This window comes from Gopherus evgoodei, chromosome 18, assembly GCF_007399415.2.
Source record: "Gopherus evgoodei ecotype Sinaloan lineage chromosome 18, rGopEvg1_v1.p, whole genome shotgun sequence".
In the NCBI taxonomy this organism is placed as follows: domain Eukaryota; kingdom Metazoa; phylum Chordata; order Testudines; family Testudinidae; genus Gopherus; species Gopherus evgoodei.
Window position 1 is genome coordinate 17994211 of NC_044339.1, and position 14141 is coordinate 18008351.

The following is a 14141-nucleotide window of genomic DNA, read 5'->3' on the forward strand; positions in this document are numbered from 1 at the left end:
TTTTAATCATGAATCTAGTATGATACTAAGTAAATTTTGAGACTCCCAACCAGAGCATTGCTTAGAGATTGAATGGGGAAAGCAGCACTGCTGTCCACTCTGACTATTGTCATCATCACTGGCATTATGATCTGTATTGCAGTAGAGTGCACAGGGACTTAGTTATGCTAAGCACTGTACAAACACACAATTAAAGACAGTCCCAGCCCCAAAGAGCTTACAATCTAGATAGTGTCTTGTTCAGCTACTAGTTATGGGCTACATGCAGGAATTACTGGATAAGGTTGTCTTGCCTGGGCTATGCAGGAGGTCAGTCTAGATCAGTGGTTCCCAAACTGGAGTTCATGAACCCCTGGGGGTTCGTGAGGTTCTTGGGGAAACAATTCCCTAATGGCGGACAGAGCTGTCCCTAGGGAGAATGGGATCAGCAGCCCAGAGCCCTTGGACTTCCAAGAGCTAAGCAGATCAAAGCGAGCATATCTATCACGCTGAGGAGATTGAAAATTCAAGACTCCTTATAAGAAATGGAAAGGGAGGTGGATATTTTTTGCTGTTTTTAAAATTAAATGGGCAGCTAGTATTGTTTTTTAAATTATTATGAAGAACAAGTTTAAGCTTTGTTGTAACATGCGTTGTTTGCCTGGACTGCTCAAGACCTGAATGCTTGTGGAGGAGGAACTCTGAGTTGGCTTCTTAAATACCTTCATTCTGTTTCACATCTGATACTCCTTGATGAAACATAGGAGCCTTGTCTTATAACAGCCTTATTCAAAGTGATACAAGGTATGAAAGTGAGATCTTGGAAGAGTGTTGCCATTTTCATAATGTAATAAAAATACTGCAGTGATAAATAATAATACAAAATAGTGTGTAATAAGCATGTCATAAAAACAAATTTTATATTTCCAAGATCACTGCTTTTATAATTTATACTCAGGTGAAGGAGAAAATCCCTGGAAATATTCATTTTTAGGAGGGGGTTCACGAGACTTGACATTATAGTGAAAGAGGTTCACAGGTTGTTAAAGTTTGGGAACCACTGGACTAGATGAACATAATAGTCCCTTCTGGTCTTAAACCCTATGAATCTATAAGCCCCTCAACAATGCAAATATGTAAGCACCTGATTAACTTTAAGCATGTGATTTCAGTGCAACTTACACACATGCTTTAAAGTGAAGTATTTGTGTGTTGCAAGGTGGGAGCCTACCATGGATGTCCTCTTTAATTCTCTTAAAGGACACTGTCATGACTAAAATTTATTCTATTTCTTTTTTTTTTTAAATCTGCTTATCTTGCTGATGACATCATAGATTATTAAAATGGAAACATTTTTTATTTCCAAACAATACCATTCCCTGTCTTTGCCATCTGCCATCTTAAGGTTGTATGTCTGGGATTTCTAAAGCAGCTAATAGAGTTAGACATCCAGGGTGAAATTTCAGGAACGTGTAACTTAGGTGCTTTTGAAAAGATTACTGCCAACCCCTGTTAAGTTTCACTGTAGTTTATTTCAGGCTCCTTTGAGAGCCCCAGCCAAAGCCTAAAGAGCTTCTAGGGGAAGCCCAGACACATTTGCCCTCCATGGATTAGGCTGCTGTTTGAATCTTTTGTTTAATTTCAGTTTTTACTTTTGTTTTAAAGGATCTGCTCTGAACATCTGGATTATATTTTATCACCAAGTCGCATAACATGAAATTAAACCAAAACTGCAGAACCCTTTGTGTATCTAGATTTTTCATAAGCTCCAAGACATATGGAACCATTTACCATTGTTCGTGCCACGGAATAGGGAGAGTTCTGGCAGCAACCTTGTGAGCCTTGGTTCTTTTGCCGTGCTAGCGTGCCTCAGCCCACACTAACAGGACAGTCAATGTTCAGCCCATGGCACTTCTTCCAGCCTGATGGCATGGCGTGGAGTCGGTGTGCAGCCACTAACGTGGTCCAGGGCAGGGATGGGTAAATTTTTTGGCCCTAGGGCCACATCGGGTACAGAAATTGTATGGAGGGCCAAGTAGGGAAGGCTGCGAGAGGCTATGCCTCCCCAAACAGTGAGGTGTGGCCTGGCCCCTGCCCCCATCCAGCCCCCTGGAAACTCCATCCCTATCCAATCCCTCTTGCTCCCCACCCTGACTGCCCCCCCCGGACTCCCACATCCTATCCAAACACCCCTGCTCTCTGCCCTGACCATCCCCCTGGGACGCCCGTCCCCTATCCAATCCCCCGTGCTCCCCAGCTCCTGACAGCCCCCAGGACACCCACCCCTATCCAATCCCCCCTGCTCCCCACTCCCTGACTGTCCCCCCTGGGCTTCCCACTCGTTTGGCTGCTCTTCCTGGGGGTCGCTCTCTCCCTGTCTGGGCTTGGCTGCTGGGGACAGGGGCCAAGCATGCTGGGTGTGGAGTGGAGCCCTGGCTTGCTCTGCCCCTGTCCCCGGCAGCAGGGCCCAGGCCCCTTGACTGCCCCCATACAACCACCCCTGCCCCTCTCCCCCTGGAACCTCCTCTGCTCCTGCCCCCTGACTACGCCGCCCTGCACCAGGTCTGGCAGCTCTGTGGCCGTTCCGCCCGGCTGGAGCTGCAGCCATGCAGCCCAGGTGCTGGGGGAACTGTGACTGCGAGGGAGAGAGGGGAGCAGAAGGAGAGGGGCCAGGGGCTAGCCTCCGCCCCGCTCACCGCGCTGCCGGGGAGTTGGACTGGCTCCGCCGCAAGCCTGTCCTGATCCTGCTCCCTGGCAGGAGCTCAGGGGCCAGAGGGAAGGGTCCTGTGGGCCGGATGTGGCTCCCCTCTGGCCTAGGGGCTATGAAAGCACCTAGAGTCCTTGCCTGCCCCTAAGCAGTCTAGGAAACATATTGATTTGGACCAGGTCCAGGGATGCTGACATAAATGGCAGCTTTGCCATTGATTTCAGTGGAGCAGATTTGGGCCTTTGGGACTTTTTCTTCTACCTGGGAGGAAAAGGGCTGGAGAGGGGAGAAAGTTGAAGCTACTTAACGGTCCTCATAGAAACCAGCAAGGCTGACTCTTGGCAAGGCATCTGCTTTCATGCCGCTAGATCACTAGACTGATCCCCCAGTCAGCTAGGAACTATGGCTGGAGATGGATGAATGGGCAACATCCAGATGACAAGGAATCTACCTCTGAATCTGTCAGATATGTCTAGACCTGTTGTTGATTTACCTTGCTGCATGCATGCCCTGCTTGTGTTATACGTCTTTTCTGTGTGTGTCCGTCGGGCAGCTATGTGCTGGAGTTAGGTTCTGCTCTCCCCAAGATAACTCGCATCTGCTGGAAAGCTCATTTGTGCTTTTATAGCAACTCTAGAATGTCAAGTAAGGTAAAAATCACAGGGGCTTTCAGACTTGGGCTACGTGTTTCCAAAACTTCCTTGAACAGTTACAAATTGGCCAACTTCTTTTTAATACAAAAACCTTTGGTCTGGGTCCAATTTATGCAATCCATTGTGTGCTCTGGTTGGTCAAAAATTCTTAGGATCCTACAAAAAATGTATTGCTGTCTGTGTCTATTTTCCTCTCCCTCCCCACTAAATGATCCTTTTATCTGCTCCTGCCTTCCATAAATTAACTGGATTTTTTCCTCTGTTCTATCCTATTCCACATGCACACTCTCTCTCTCTGTAGTTAAGAACTGACAGGACAAGCAAGTTCAAGGTAACTGTTTATTGAGTGTCGCTAATGCAAGCATTGTGTTGCCTGTGCTCCTTTTTAGTTTCCAGGCATCTTATAATTACCTCCTCCTTGTCCTCCTAAAACTGCTGCCTGGCTTCTTTCTGCTGCTTTGCTAGTTCTTGGAGCATGTTTGCATTTTGGTCAGCAGGCAGCCTTCTTTGTTGTTGTTTTTTTGGCATGATTGTTTTGTATGTTAGGATTTACAAGATAAAGAAAGTAACCCAAGCATCTGTTTTGTTCAGGCAACTGGCTACTCCAGTGACTTCTCAAGAGTGGACTGTCGACTTTGTTTTCATCAGCATGCCTTTGTGTGTGGTCTTTAAAAAAGAAATAACCAATTCATTTGTCAAAATAAGGTTGTGATCGCTGATAAGTAACAAAATGGGCAAATTGCTTAAAAAGATTTTTTTTAAATCACTTGGGTTTTCATCTCCTGTACTGCTCCAGCATCACCTTCCTCTTGAAATATAGTGGATGCCAAACACGCCACCAGTTGATCGAGCAGTGATCTTCTGACTTTTATTTCATGCTGGCCGTTCTCAGTTCTGCCGAAGGATAGAACAGTTCAAACAGATGGGGGATGGGGTTAGGATTGTAGGCATCAGTACAAAGACAAGCATACGTTTTTCTTCTTTGAATATGTATAATCAGTGAAGTAACATGCTACAAATATGGTCAGAAGTGACTAGTGATTTTTGTATGTCTCACTGGATGCTCATCGCTTTCTGAAAACTGCATGTCTTCAGTTGGGAACCCAGCATCACCATGAGTTACTTTTGAAAATCTTGGCCAACGTTTCTTACAAATGACAGCTTTCATAGCAAAGGGATATTGTGTAGAATATACATCTGTAAGTGAATCAGCATTGTTGATAGTTTGATTAACCTTTGCATCGCCCATGTATTTTTTCCTTTCTCTCCCTCCCATTAGGTATCTGCCAGCTCTCAAGGCAGAGGTCAGTCACTACTTTATGCAGCCTAGAAACTATGACCGAAGAGCCCATCATTGCCAATGAAAAACAACATGCTGGTTCTTGCATCCCTCAGCCTGTTAACCCCAGCAATGATTCTGAACAAGGGTCTGTGTCTCATCATTCCAGTGAATCTAGATTGGCAGGAAGTAGCCCAACAGACCAACCTGAGAAAGCTCCTCTTGCTCATGAACCACGAGCAGGCTTGGCTTCAGAAGACCAAGTGCTCGTAACTCCAGCAGCCACAAGCATGTTGGGCCAGGAAGATGAAAGTAGAAGCACAAAGGGACCACTCGAAGATGGGGGTGACTGGGAAAAGATCCAGGGTAGCAGAGAAGATCAGTCTGGTTTGGCAGTGTATCCTCAACGAACCTGGGGGAAGTTGGCACCAAGGGATACTTCAATTCATTCCACTGAAAACTGTCAGAAGCAACAAGACCATGTAGATCAAATGTTACCAGATGTGAACTGCATTGCCGAACCCATAAGCCAGAAGGATGGTGCCACAACCAGCCCACCACGACCAAGCCACCTGAGTAACAGCACCCAGCCGACTTTGCCTCCAGATGCTTTCCAAAGAATCCAGCCTGCCTGGGCTCCAGCTGCTTCTGTTTCTCTGACCAGCTCTCACGTGTTAGTGAGGAGGTCAAAGAGCGAAGGGCACAAGAATTTCGACTACTCAGCCTTAATGAAAAATCCAAGTAGCCTGTCCCCGGCAGCAGAAGTGTACTCTGATGCCACTGTTCATGACCAGATCTGGAGCAGGCTAGATTCCAGCAGTCATCGGGACAGCATGTCTTCCTCCTCCAGCATGTCATCCAACGACACTGTGATAGACCTCTCCCTGCCCAACCTAGCTCGCAAAAGCCTTCCAGATCTAGGAACCCGTCATGAAAACATTGAGACCGTTGCTGTGAGAAAGGGCATGCGCCCCCGGTCTGCTACGACATCTGGTAATGAAATGCCAGTAGTGACCAAGAGCAAATCCAATCCCAACCTGCGGGCCGGTCAGATATCAATTGATGAGCTGCACCCCAGGCCGCTGGCCAGGGTTCCTCAAGATGCATTAGCCTCCATCCCGAGGAGGCATACCTGGAGCAGGCTCTACATGGAAAGTCTCAAACAGTCTTCTGTCAAGTCCAAAGCCCAGGATAAAGCAGGGACCAGCCAGGCAAAATCCAAAAGCCTTGGGGATCTCACCTCCGATGACATCGTGTGCACTTTTGAAAGCAAGTACCGGAGCATCAGCAGAAGCTTCGTCACTAAGTCGATGCGAGAGCAACGCCGCTCCTCAGGCATGAGGTCCTCGGCCAAGCCCCAGGACCAACTGACTGAGCAGCTGAAGAAGCTGACAGCCTTTCAGGAGGAAAACGACATCACCTCCCCCACTAGCCTCGAGCCAGTTGAATCCGAGGAGGAAGAGGAGGGCTTGCTCCTCCGCAGGTCATCCTCTCGCAGCCAGAGCAGGGTGCGGTACATTGCCAACCGAGCCAAGCAAGCCCAGGAGAGGCAGCGGTTGCAGAGCCTGGGTCAGATCAACGGGAGCCCCATTGAGGAGAGGGGAAACCCTGAGGGAGCCTGCTGCATTGCAAAAGGAGTTTGTACGGATTTAGCTTCCCCCAGTCTAAAGAACCAAACGGATTTTAACCAGGACACTGAGGTCTTCTTCATGCTGAAACTCTAATGCTGGGAAGCGCTGAACAAGGTCGATATTTACATTCCTGTCCAAGCAAAACTCCGAAACCCAAGAGGCATGAAATGCCCACACACGAGATAACATTTCTTCGCCCCCATTAAAGATAAAGCAACCAAAGAGATGGGCTGTGAAGAGATGGATGACAGCGTATTGGACATCCAGAATTAGGGCAGGCCCAGTGGAGTCAGTGGCTTGCAGATACGGTTTCAGTTTTAAGGGTCTGGGGTTTTGGGGTGGCTTGTTTTGTTTTGGCAGCCTCTAATCTGGCCTTTTTTTTCTATCTGGCCACCAATTTGCACCTGCAGTTATCTGTGCGCTCAAGCTACATTGCCTCTGCCTTCCAGGTAAACCTCTGTGTGACACTAGTGGTGCCCACAGCTACTTGCTCCTGCAAACTGCGGTCCATAAAGGGAGGCCTAGCTTTAAAATCTGGCCCCTGGCTGTTTTTCAGAAGAGGCAGAGGCACTCTGAGATAGTCAAAGCCACAGTGTAGCTGTTTTCTGTGTTAATAATCTAGACAGCAGAGTCCACCACCCAGCCTGGTCTTGTATGTTCCAGTGAAAGTCCCCATTGCCTCATTCTTTTAAGCTGAGGAAGAGGAATCTCTCCATGTTCAGAAGCAGTGCTTTTTAACCCAGTCTGTCCATGTATACAAACTGTGTTGAGTTATTGTTTCAGAACCTAATTTTGAGGGAGGAGGAAGGTGCTAGAAAACAGACAGGAAATGTCTTCTATTGACTTTGTTTAGCTCTGCAATAGCTAAAATGATGCTACTATTCCTTTGAAAAGAGAATTGACCCTTTTAGGTGAGATTTTAACCATGCTGCTGTACATAGCACCTTCAGGATGAATTTTTCTGTTATGCACTGCCATACAAGATTTTTGAGCATATGTTTTAAAAAGAGAGATATAGATACAGATATATATATATATATATATACAGATTTTTAGATGAACATATTTAGAATTAAACCCAACCTAAATGGAATAATTTTTTCATTTTTTTAACCTTTTTTATTTTTAGTTTATTTTTGTTAGGATTATCATTTGTTGTTTGAGACTAGATGTACATTTTATTGGTGGGGAAGGAGAATGTTTGTCTAGATGTGTTTTTAAAGTGGAGCTAAAGTTTTAATTTTATTTTCAGTCTGCCTAATCCCTTTTATTGGGGATATTTTTGTTTTTGTTTGTAATGATTCCTCTCTGGATAGTTCAAAATTTTAAAATCTATTTGTAAAGCCGTCTGATACTACTCAAATAAAAACATTTAACCTTTTTCAGCTTCTGAACTGTTTAGCTGCAGCTAAACAAGAGAAATTCCCAGGGTTTCTTATACTCCCTATAAGTTTGTTATGGAAATGTGGCTAATTCCCCTTTTCTCACTTGCATGATACATGCCTTTTGATGTACCACCTTTCCGAGGGGCCACCCATTTTGGATCCCACACAACTTATGTCCATCAGTTCCACCGAAATGCAGCCCACTCTGGTTGGAGGGTGGCCTCCTGCTGTGTTACATATCCTCACAATCATTACTTGGGGTGGGGTTCAAAGGGATGAGGGTGCCTCTAGATTACTGTTCTAGGTGGCCCTGTATCTTCCCCCTCTGTAAAGGCCTGAACCAAAGACGTAATGTAAAGTCCACTGAAGTCAATGGAAGACTCCCAGTGAAGGCACTGAGATTTGGCTCATTCCTGTAGATATCCTCAATGGCTGCCGAGCTGTTCGATGAAGTGTCTCTATTGCTGCTTTGGAGCCTCCTGCTAAAATGTGCAAGATTCAGTCCTGGGCAGCTGCAACCTTCTGGATCGTTCATTTGTAAGAGCTGTTCCATGACAGCCAAAGCTGTGCGTGCTGAGTAGAACGGAGGGAAGGTAAACTTGGGCTGTTTTCTCTGTGAAGCAGTGTTGCAGTGGTGGAGGTGAGGTGAAGCTTGACTGAAGACATAGTAGCAAACCTCTGCTCTTATTGCGAAGGGCCCTTGGTCTTTGCTCTTTAATGTCTCTGTGGGTTTCATACAAAAATGCCCCTCCTCGTGTGCAGTAAGGTGCATATTGCTCAGTTCACACTATTTACACTGGACGGACAATAAACCTCCTTTGTGTTGCAGGGTATCCAATACTAATGGAGTCAGACCCACAGATAGTAGGGCTCAATTTGGCCACAAGCATTTCGAACCTGGATATTGGATCATAAAGCCACCTTATCAGATGATAGCTAGTGACTTGATCACAATGCTTAGAGGGACGGCTTAGGGGGGGCTAGCTTCTCCGACAGAGCTTTTAAAGTGACCTTGAAAAAGTCCAACATCCTTAAATCTCTCAGATGGAAATCTTATCACTCCAACTGCCAATTGGACAAAAGGTTTGCTAGACTCCCAGGGCACAGGGACTATGGTAACACTTATTGAAGTGACCCAATGGGGCCTTTTGAATCTCTGAAAAATAATGCCGATTGGCAAAGCGGAATGCATGGCTTGCCAGGACTCGTCCTGCACTGTCACCGACACAAAACCGCTTTCATTAATATTCACAAGACACCAAGTTGGACTCTAACACCATTTATCATTGGGCTGAAAAATTGTATGTCTTTTATACGTACATAAAGCAGAGTGTGTCGGTCTGAGAATGTTAATAGTTTATTTTAAGCTCCCTGCTGGGTTAAGGTAAGAAATGAGAAGAGGCATTTAAAACGCATTTTAGTTTGGGGTTTTTTTAGTCTAGTTTAATAATCTGATTCTCTGTATTCATGTCATATTAAGTACCATTTTATTTAACCAATGCATAATATGCAAGCTAAAACCATGAACCACTTCCAGCCTCTTGTCTTCTTTCACAGTTATGAAACCTGCATCTTGTTTTAACACCCTCTGGTTTATTTGGATTTTGTCACCTGCTTGTAGGTCTATAGCAGCTGTCTCTTAAGCATATTTGGACGGTTTGCTGTGTTCCAGTAAACCCAGGGGACAGTGAATGCTGCTACACAGAAGACTTTTAATGATGTGTTCAAGTAGTTATTCTAGGGGGATTTTCTTTCATGGTGTCTACAGAAGTTTAATAAGCTGCCTTAATTTCTCTCCTTGCGTTTAATCTTGTTGGCTGGCACACTGGTTTCTCTGCGTCCTCTTCTGCATTCTTGCTCGGTTGGTTGGATGCTGCTGTCCAGAGCTGATCTGCGGAGGGAAGTTGGGGAAGTGCTGTCACTCACCATATTGCCTAAACAATTGTGAGATGGGTAGGGGGGATTTTTCAAGATACAAGCGGGAGTCAGGTCCCCAAACCCCACTGACTTCCACTGGGAGTTGGCAGGTGCCTAATTCCATTACCTGCCTTTGATCAGTCTCCCCTTCCATCAGTATACCAGCAGACACAATGAAAAGGCAGGCCCTGCCCGATGGAGGTTACAATCAACATTTAAGAAAGCGTGGATACCACAAATAGAGCACAAATTAACAGCCTGATGCTGGTGATGATAAGCAGCAGTCACAGGACACCCCCTGCCTTGCCGGCAGCATTCACTCCCACACTTCTGTAGTAATCAATAATAATTATGACCAGTCAGTAGCTGCAAACATTCCCATTACTATAACAGGTGAAGTGGTTCTATAGCGCACTCTGGCCTCAGAGAGCCATAGGGGAGATATAAGAAACTATCCCTGTTATATTGTTAACTCCATGTAACAGCCCAAAGCCCTGGCAGATACTGCACACACCCTGGTTTGCCAGGGCCCATTTGGATTGTTGTGCAGCAGAATGGCAGCCTGCCTTCAGGTCTGGAATAAGCATGGGCCAGAGATGGAATGGCAGCAGGAGTTCCGAGGGGGAATAAGCAGCAAGGGCAGGTGAATTCAGCATCCTTCCATAAGGCCAGTAATGGATAGGCCAGAGAGCGAACGCTGCCTTTCTGCTCTGAGATGTGACTCCTACAATATCATCGTGTTGGCTCAGTACTTTCCACTGACTTCCAGCTCCAGCCTTCCTGGTTTACAAGTTTAAAAAAATGACAAGCATCAATCCTGCAACCTCCGCTTGTGATCAGAGATGGAGTTCATTCTGGCTGAAGCATCATCATCGCTAATTAAGACCCTGCAGGTCAAATTCCATCCTCAGTTACTAACAGGCCGACCTCATAGACTACTAATTTGTCCCCAAGTCAAACCCAGGCCAATCCATTGCTATCTGAGCATTGGCACAGGGGTAACCGAATGCAGAACTTGGCCTTGCAGATGGAACAGTATTAACAATGTTGTTACTGAGGCACAAGTCAGAAAAGCGATACGGGTCAGCTGGGCCCAAAATAAATACAACGACTCCAAGGGCATGTAGAGAGAGAGCAGCACAGGCAAGGAAGCTGAAATAAACCATGAGGACGTTGCACTGTGAGAGTTGCTGCCCAGTGCTGTATGTAATAACTCAGTCACGCTCATACAATCACCAGGGGCTGGCTCACCCCTCAGAGACCCTGGCATCCGCCAGGCAGAGGAGGAAATAAATACAGCGTTGCACATCCATTGCTCTGTGAGCTTCCTGTGGTCTTGCTTTCCATCCCCCCTGCGAGTGTGTGGATGCTGAGTTACCGCATGTCTCCCCACCTCTCCCAAGCCCATCGGTATTATGATTATTGGAATTTTCCCAAGTTCGTTATAAACGCAGCGTGAGACTGGAATTGTCAGAAGGGAGCAGGAGCCCGCGCTTTGCACTTCGGTACAGTATCTTTCTCTTAAGACTCTCAGAGTGCCACAGATGGGTCTGAATACAAATTCTAGTTCTGCTCCTGTAATACAGATCTGAACCTAGACCCAAGCGTGGAGGCTGGGCCCTATGTAAACATAAGGCTGGATTATCGGTCACACCCCAAATCCAAGCACCTCTCCACTTTGAGGAAGCTTGGATCTGAGTTTTGTGGGTTGGATCCATTTCTATTCTACGTCCTATCTAGGCCTTGCAGCATCCCAGGGATGTGTTCTTACCCCAGTTCTGCAATAGGGAATGGAGGCCTTGAGCAGCTGTGTCTGTCTCCCAGGAAAGAAACAGGGTCTTCGCCATCTGTTGCTATGATGCAAAGGGACAGGGGAGTTAGGTAGAATCACAAGAGCAGGTGTGAGGTAATGGGGTATCTAGAGTCATCTTGCTGCCTACAGGGTTTCCTATGCAAGCAAGTATTTTGCAGTGTGTTTTGCCTCAGTGCTGTGATATCACCCCCACCTTTAGAATAAAATATTTCATCCCTCTAAACACCAAAAAAGGAAACTGTTTGCTCTGGAGCCCAGAAGAACGGCCGTACTGGGTCAGACCAAAGGTCCATCTAGCCCAGTATCCTGTCTGCCTACAGTGGCCAGTGCCAGGTGCTTCAGAGGGAATGAACAGAACAGGTAATCACCAAGTGATCCATCCCGTGCTGGACATTTGGACCAGACACAGCAGTGGGGTCTTCAGAGCAAGGCTTCTGAATACTGGGCTCTTCATCCCTTGTAGCTCCTTTTGGTAAGGTGTTCCATGCACCCAGCACTACAGCTTGCTGGAAAAGGCAAAAGCATTGCATTGAACAGCCAGCAGCCAGTGTGGAGACAGCAAGAGTTTTCTCCTGCCCTCAGTTCTTCCCATGAGGCCTTGCATGCTGCTCAGTTCATTGAACCCCTGTGACTAGGACCAGGGTTTCCACTTTGCAAGCTATTTACCCTGCAGAGTTTGAGGGTTTGTCGTCCAAGCCCCTCCTGTAGCTCAGGGTTGGGGGTTGCCGATGGTGAGCATGCCATTGTATTTTTAAAGACTGATCCTGGCAAAGCAAAACTTGCGCAGCAGCCCCTGGTTGCACTTATTAGCTGATTATCCCTCACTTGCCACCAGCTGGGCATAATCCTGCACATAATTCGCATCTTCTTATAGCCTGGAAAATGTTCACAAGAACCAGCAGGAAGCTGCTTATTCCCCCGCACCTCCACAATTGCTTGGATTCTTGCTTGACTCCTGGGAGCAGAGTGGAAAACAAATGGGGTGATGGTCTTATTAGCCTTGACGCTAAGCTGCAGGGGGAGGGTGTTGGTGCCAACCACAGGAGCTGGGGACTGACCCTGAAGGGGAGCCAGGAGGAGAGAGAGAGATGGCTGACGGAGCTTCTCAGGGTTCTCTGCAGCCATAAGAATGAGAAAACATTTGAGCATTTTCTCTCCCTGCCCCTGCTTTCATCCACCGTGGTCTCTTGTCATTCCTTGTGCGGTCTCCTCAATGGAGGGCCAGATCCAAAACCCAGTGATGATACTAGAAAGACTCGCGTTGATTTCAGTGGGCTTTGGCTTATGCCCTTGAATTGACAGTTCTGTTAGGCAAAGGTGTGTGCAGAGGCAGCTCTGGAGGAGAGTTTGTTCTCTGCCTTGGTCTCTGAGTAGAGCCAGGGCTGGAGGCAGAGTTGCATCCTAGGAACGGTGGTGGGCCAAGATTCCTGGAAGAAGGGGTGTTATCAAACGTCACCAGTGTGGTGCTCTGCTCTGTTCAATGTTGGTAACAGTCGGCTGCATGGATATGTTCCCTGTGTGTGCTGCCCCGGCTCTGTGCAGATTGCTGACACAGCAGAGCCCGAGAGAACCCCCCAATGACCACAGACGCCGAAGGCACCCGGCCAGGTTTATTGCCAAACAAAACACAGTCTCTAGCTTCCTGGATCAGATGTCTACAATTTTACTAGTACATATGTGCTCCCTGACAATGGACCGACTCAGTCAGTGTCGGGACTCACCACTGCCCCCTAGGCCAGACAAGGCAACTCCTCCGGGGTAAATTCTTATACACAGGTACAATCAAGTTGCACCTCACTCCTGACACATTGAGGTACAACCCCTCTACGTCGTAAGGTGCCAGCTCTCACCTGGTACATGTTGGTTCAAACAAAACAACTCTACCCATCACATTACCCTTTTGCCTTGTCTTTAGGATGGGTCAGCCTGTTCCTTGTTATCTGTGTGGAACATGCAAGTATCAGAGTGTTCTAGTACCATCCTGGCACATGTTTATATCTCTAGTGTCCAGTACTTTTTAGGTATGTGTGTTTTTGCAGCATCAGCCCTTTCCTTGCCAGCTTCTGTGAGCAGGGCCTGCCTCTAGCTCACAGCTTAACTCTGCTTTATGTTAGCAAAGCCTTGACCATTACTTTAGTTCAGGCCTTAGGCCTCATACCGGGCCTCTGATACAAGGGTTTGTGTTTCAGGGCCTCATCTTACCACAAGGGGTTGCCCTGTCCCCTCTCTGCTGTATGTGTGTAACTAAAGCCAGGTGTACGTAACGTACACTCAGCCTCCACAGCACTGATCTATCGTCCTCTGGGAAGCCAACCTGCAAGGCCGTGGCCATCCCGGCACCACCCAACAGAGGGGTGACACTGTCGTCAGAACAGGACCCTGGTGTCAGCAGAAGGGGCAGCAGCTCCCTGGAGCAGGAATTGTGCCTTCTAATCCAGATCTGGAGCCTTCAAACGTCAACTTCCTTGCAAGGTGAGTTGCACAGATTGCATTGCGTTCCCTATGAAAGGGAGGCTCTGTTCCTTCAAATGGGTAGCAATTTAAACTTCCAGGGGTCATGTATCTATGTTACCGGGCACAGCAGAGTTTCTGCATGGCTAGCGCTGTGCTCCAGGGGGGCTCTTTCTGAAGTGGAAATTGGTAAAGGAGACATGGCAGGGGCAGGATTTCACACAAATCTGTGTGTGATCAGATATTTTACAGCATGTTTCAAAACGCTTTGGCGAGTACGCCTACAAACTCTCAATCATTTTGCCAGTTTTTAATATATCATCATA

General features: G+C 47.0%; 1 protein-coding gene across 6 annotated transcripts in view; it reads left to right on the top strand.

Annotated features, from left to right (window-relative positions):
- The window catches only part of PLCH2 (phospholipase C eta 2), a 323217-nt gene extending 315587 nt beyond the window's left edge, over nucleotides 1–7630 (top strand). For all 6 annotated transcript variants that reach the window (XM_030537215.1, XM_030537214.1, XM_030537218.1 and 3 more), the window contains one exon: nucleotides 4619–7630. In XM_030537215.1, coding sequence (XP_030393075.1) covers nucleotides 4619–6342 — 1724 coding nt within the window. In that variant the 3' untranslated portion in view covers nucleotides 6343–7630. The remainder of the gene's footprint in view (nucleotides 1–4618) is intronic.
- Nucleotides 7631–14141: the final 6511 nt, after the last annotated feature.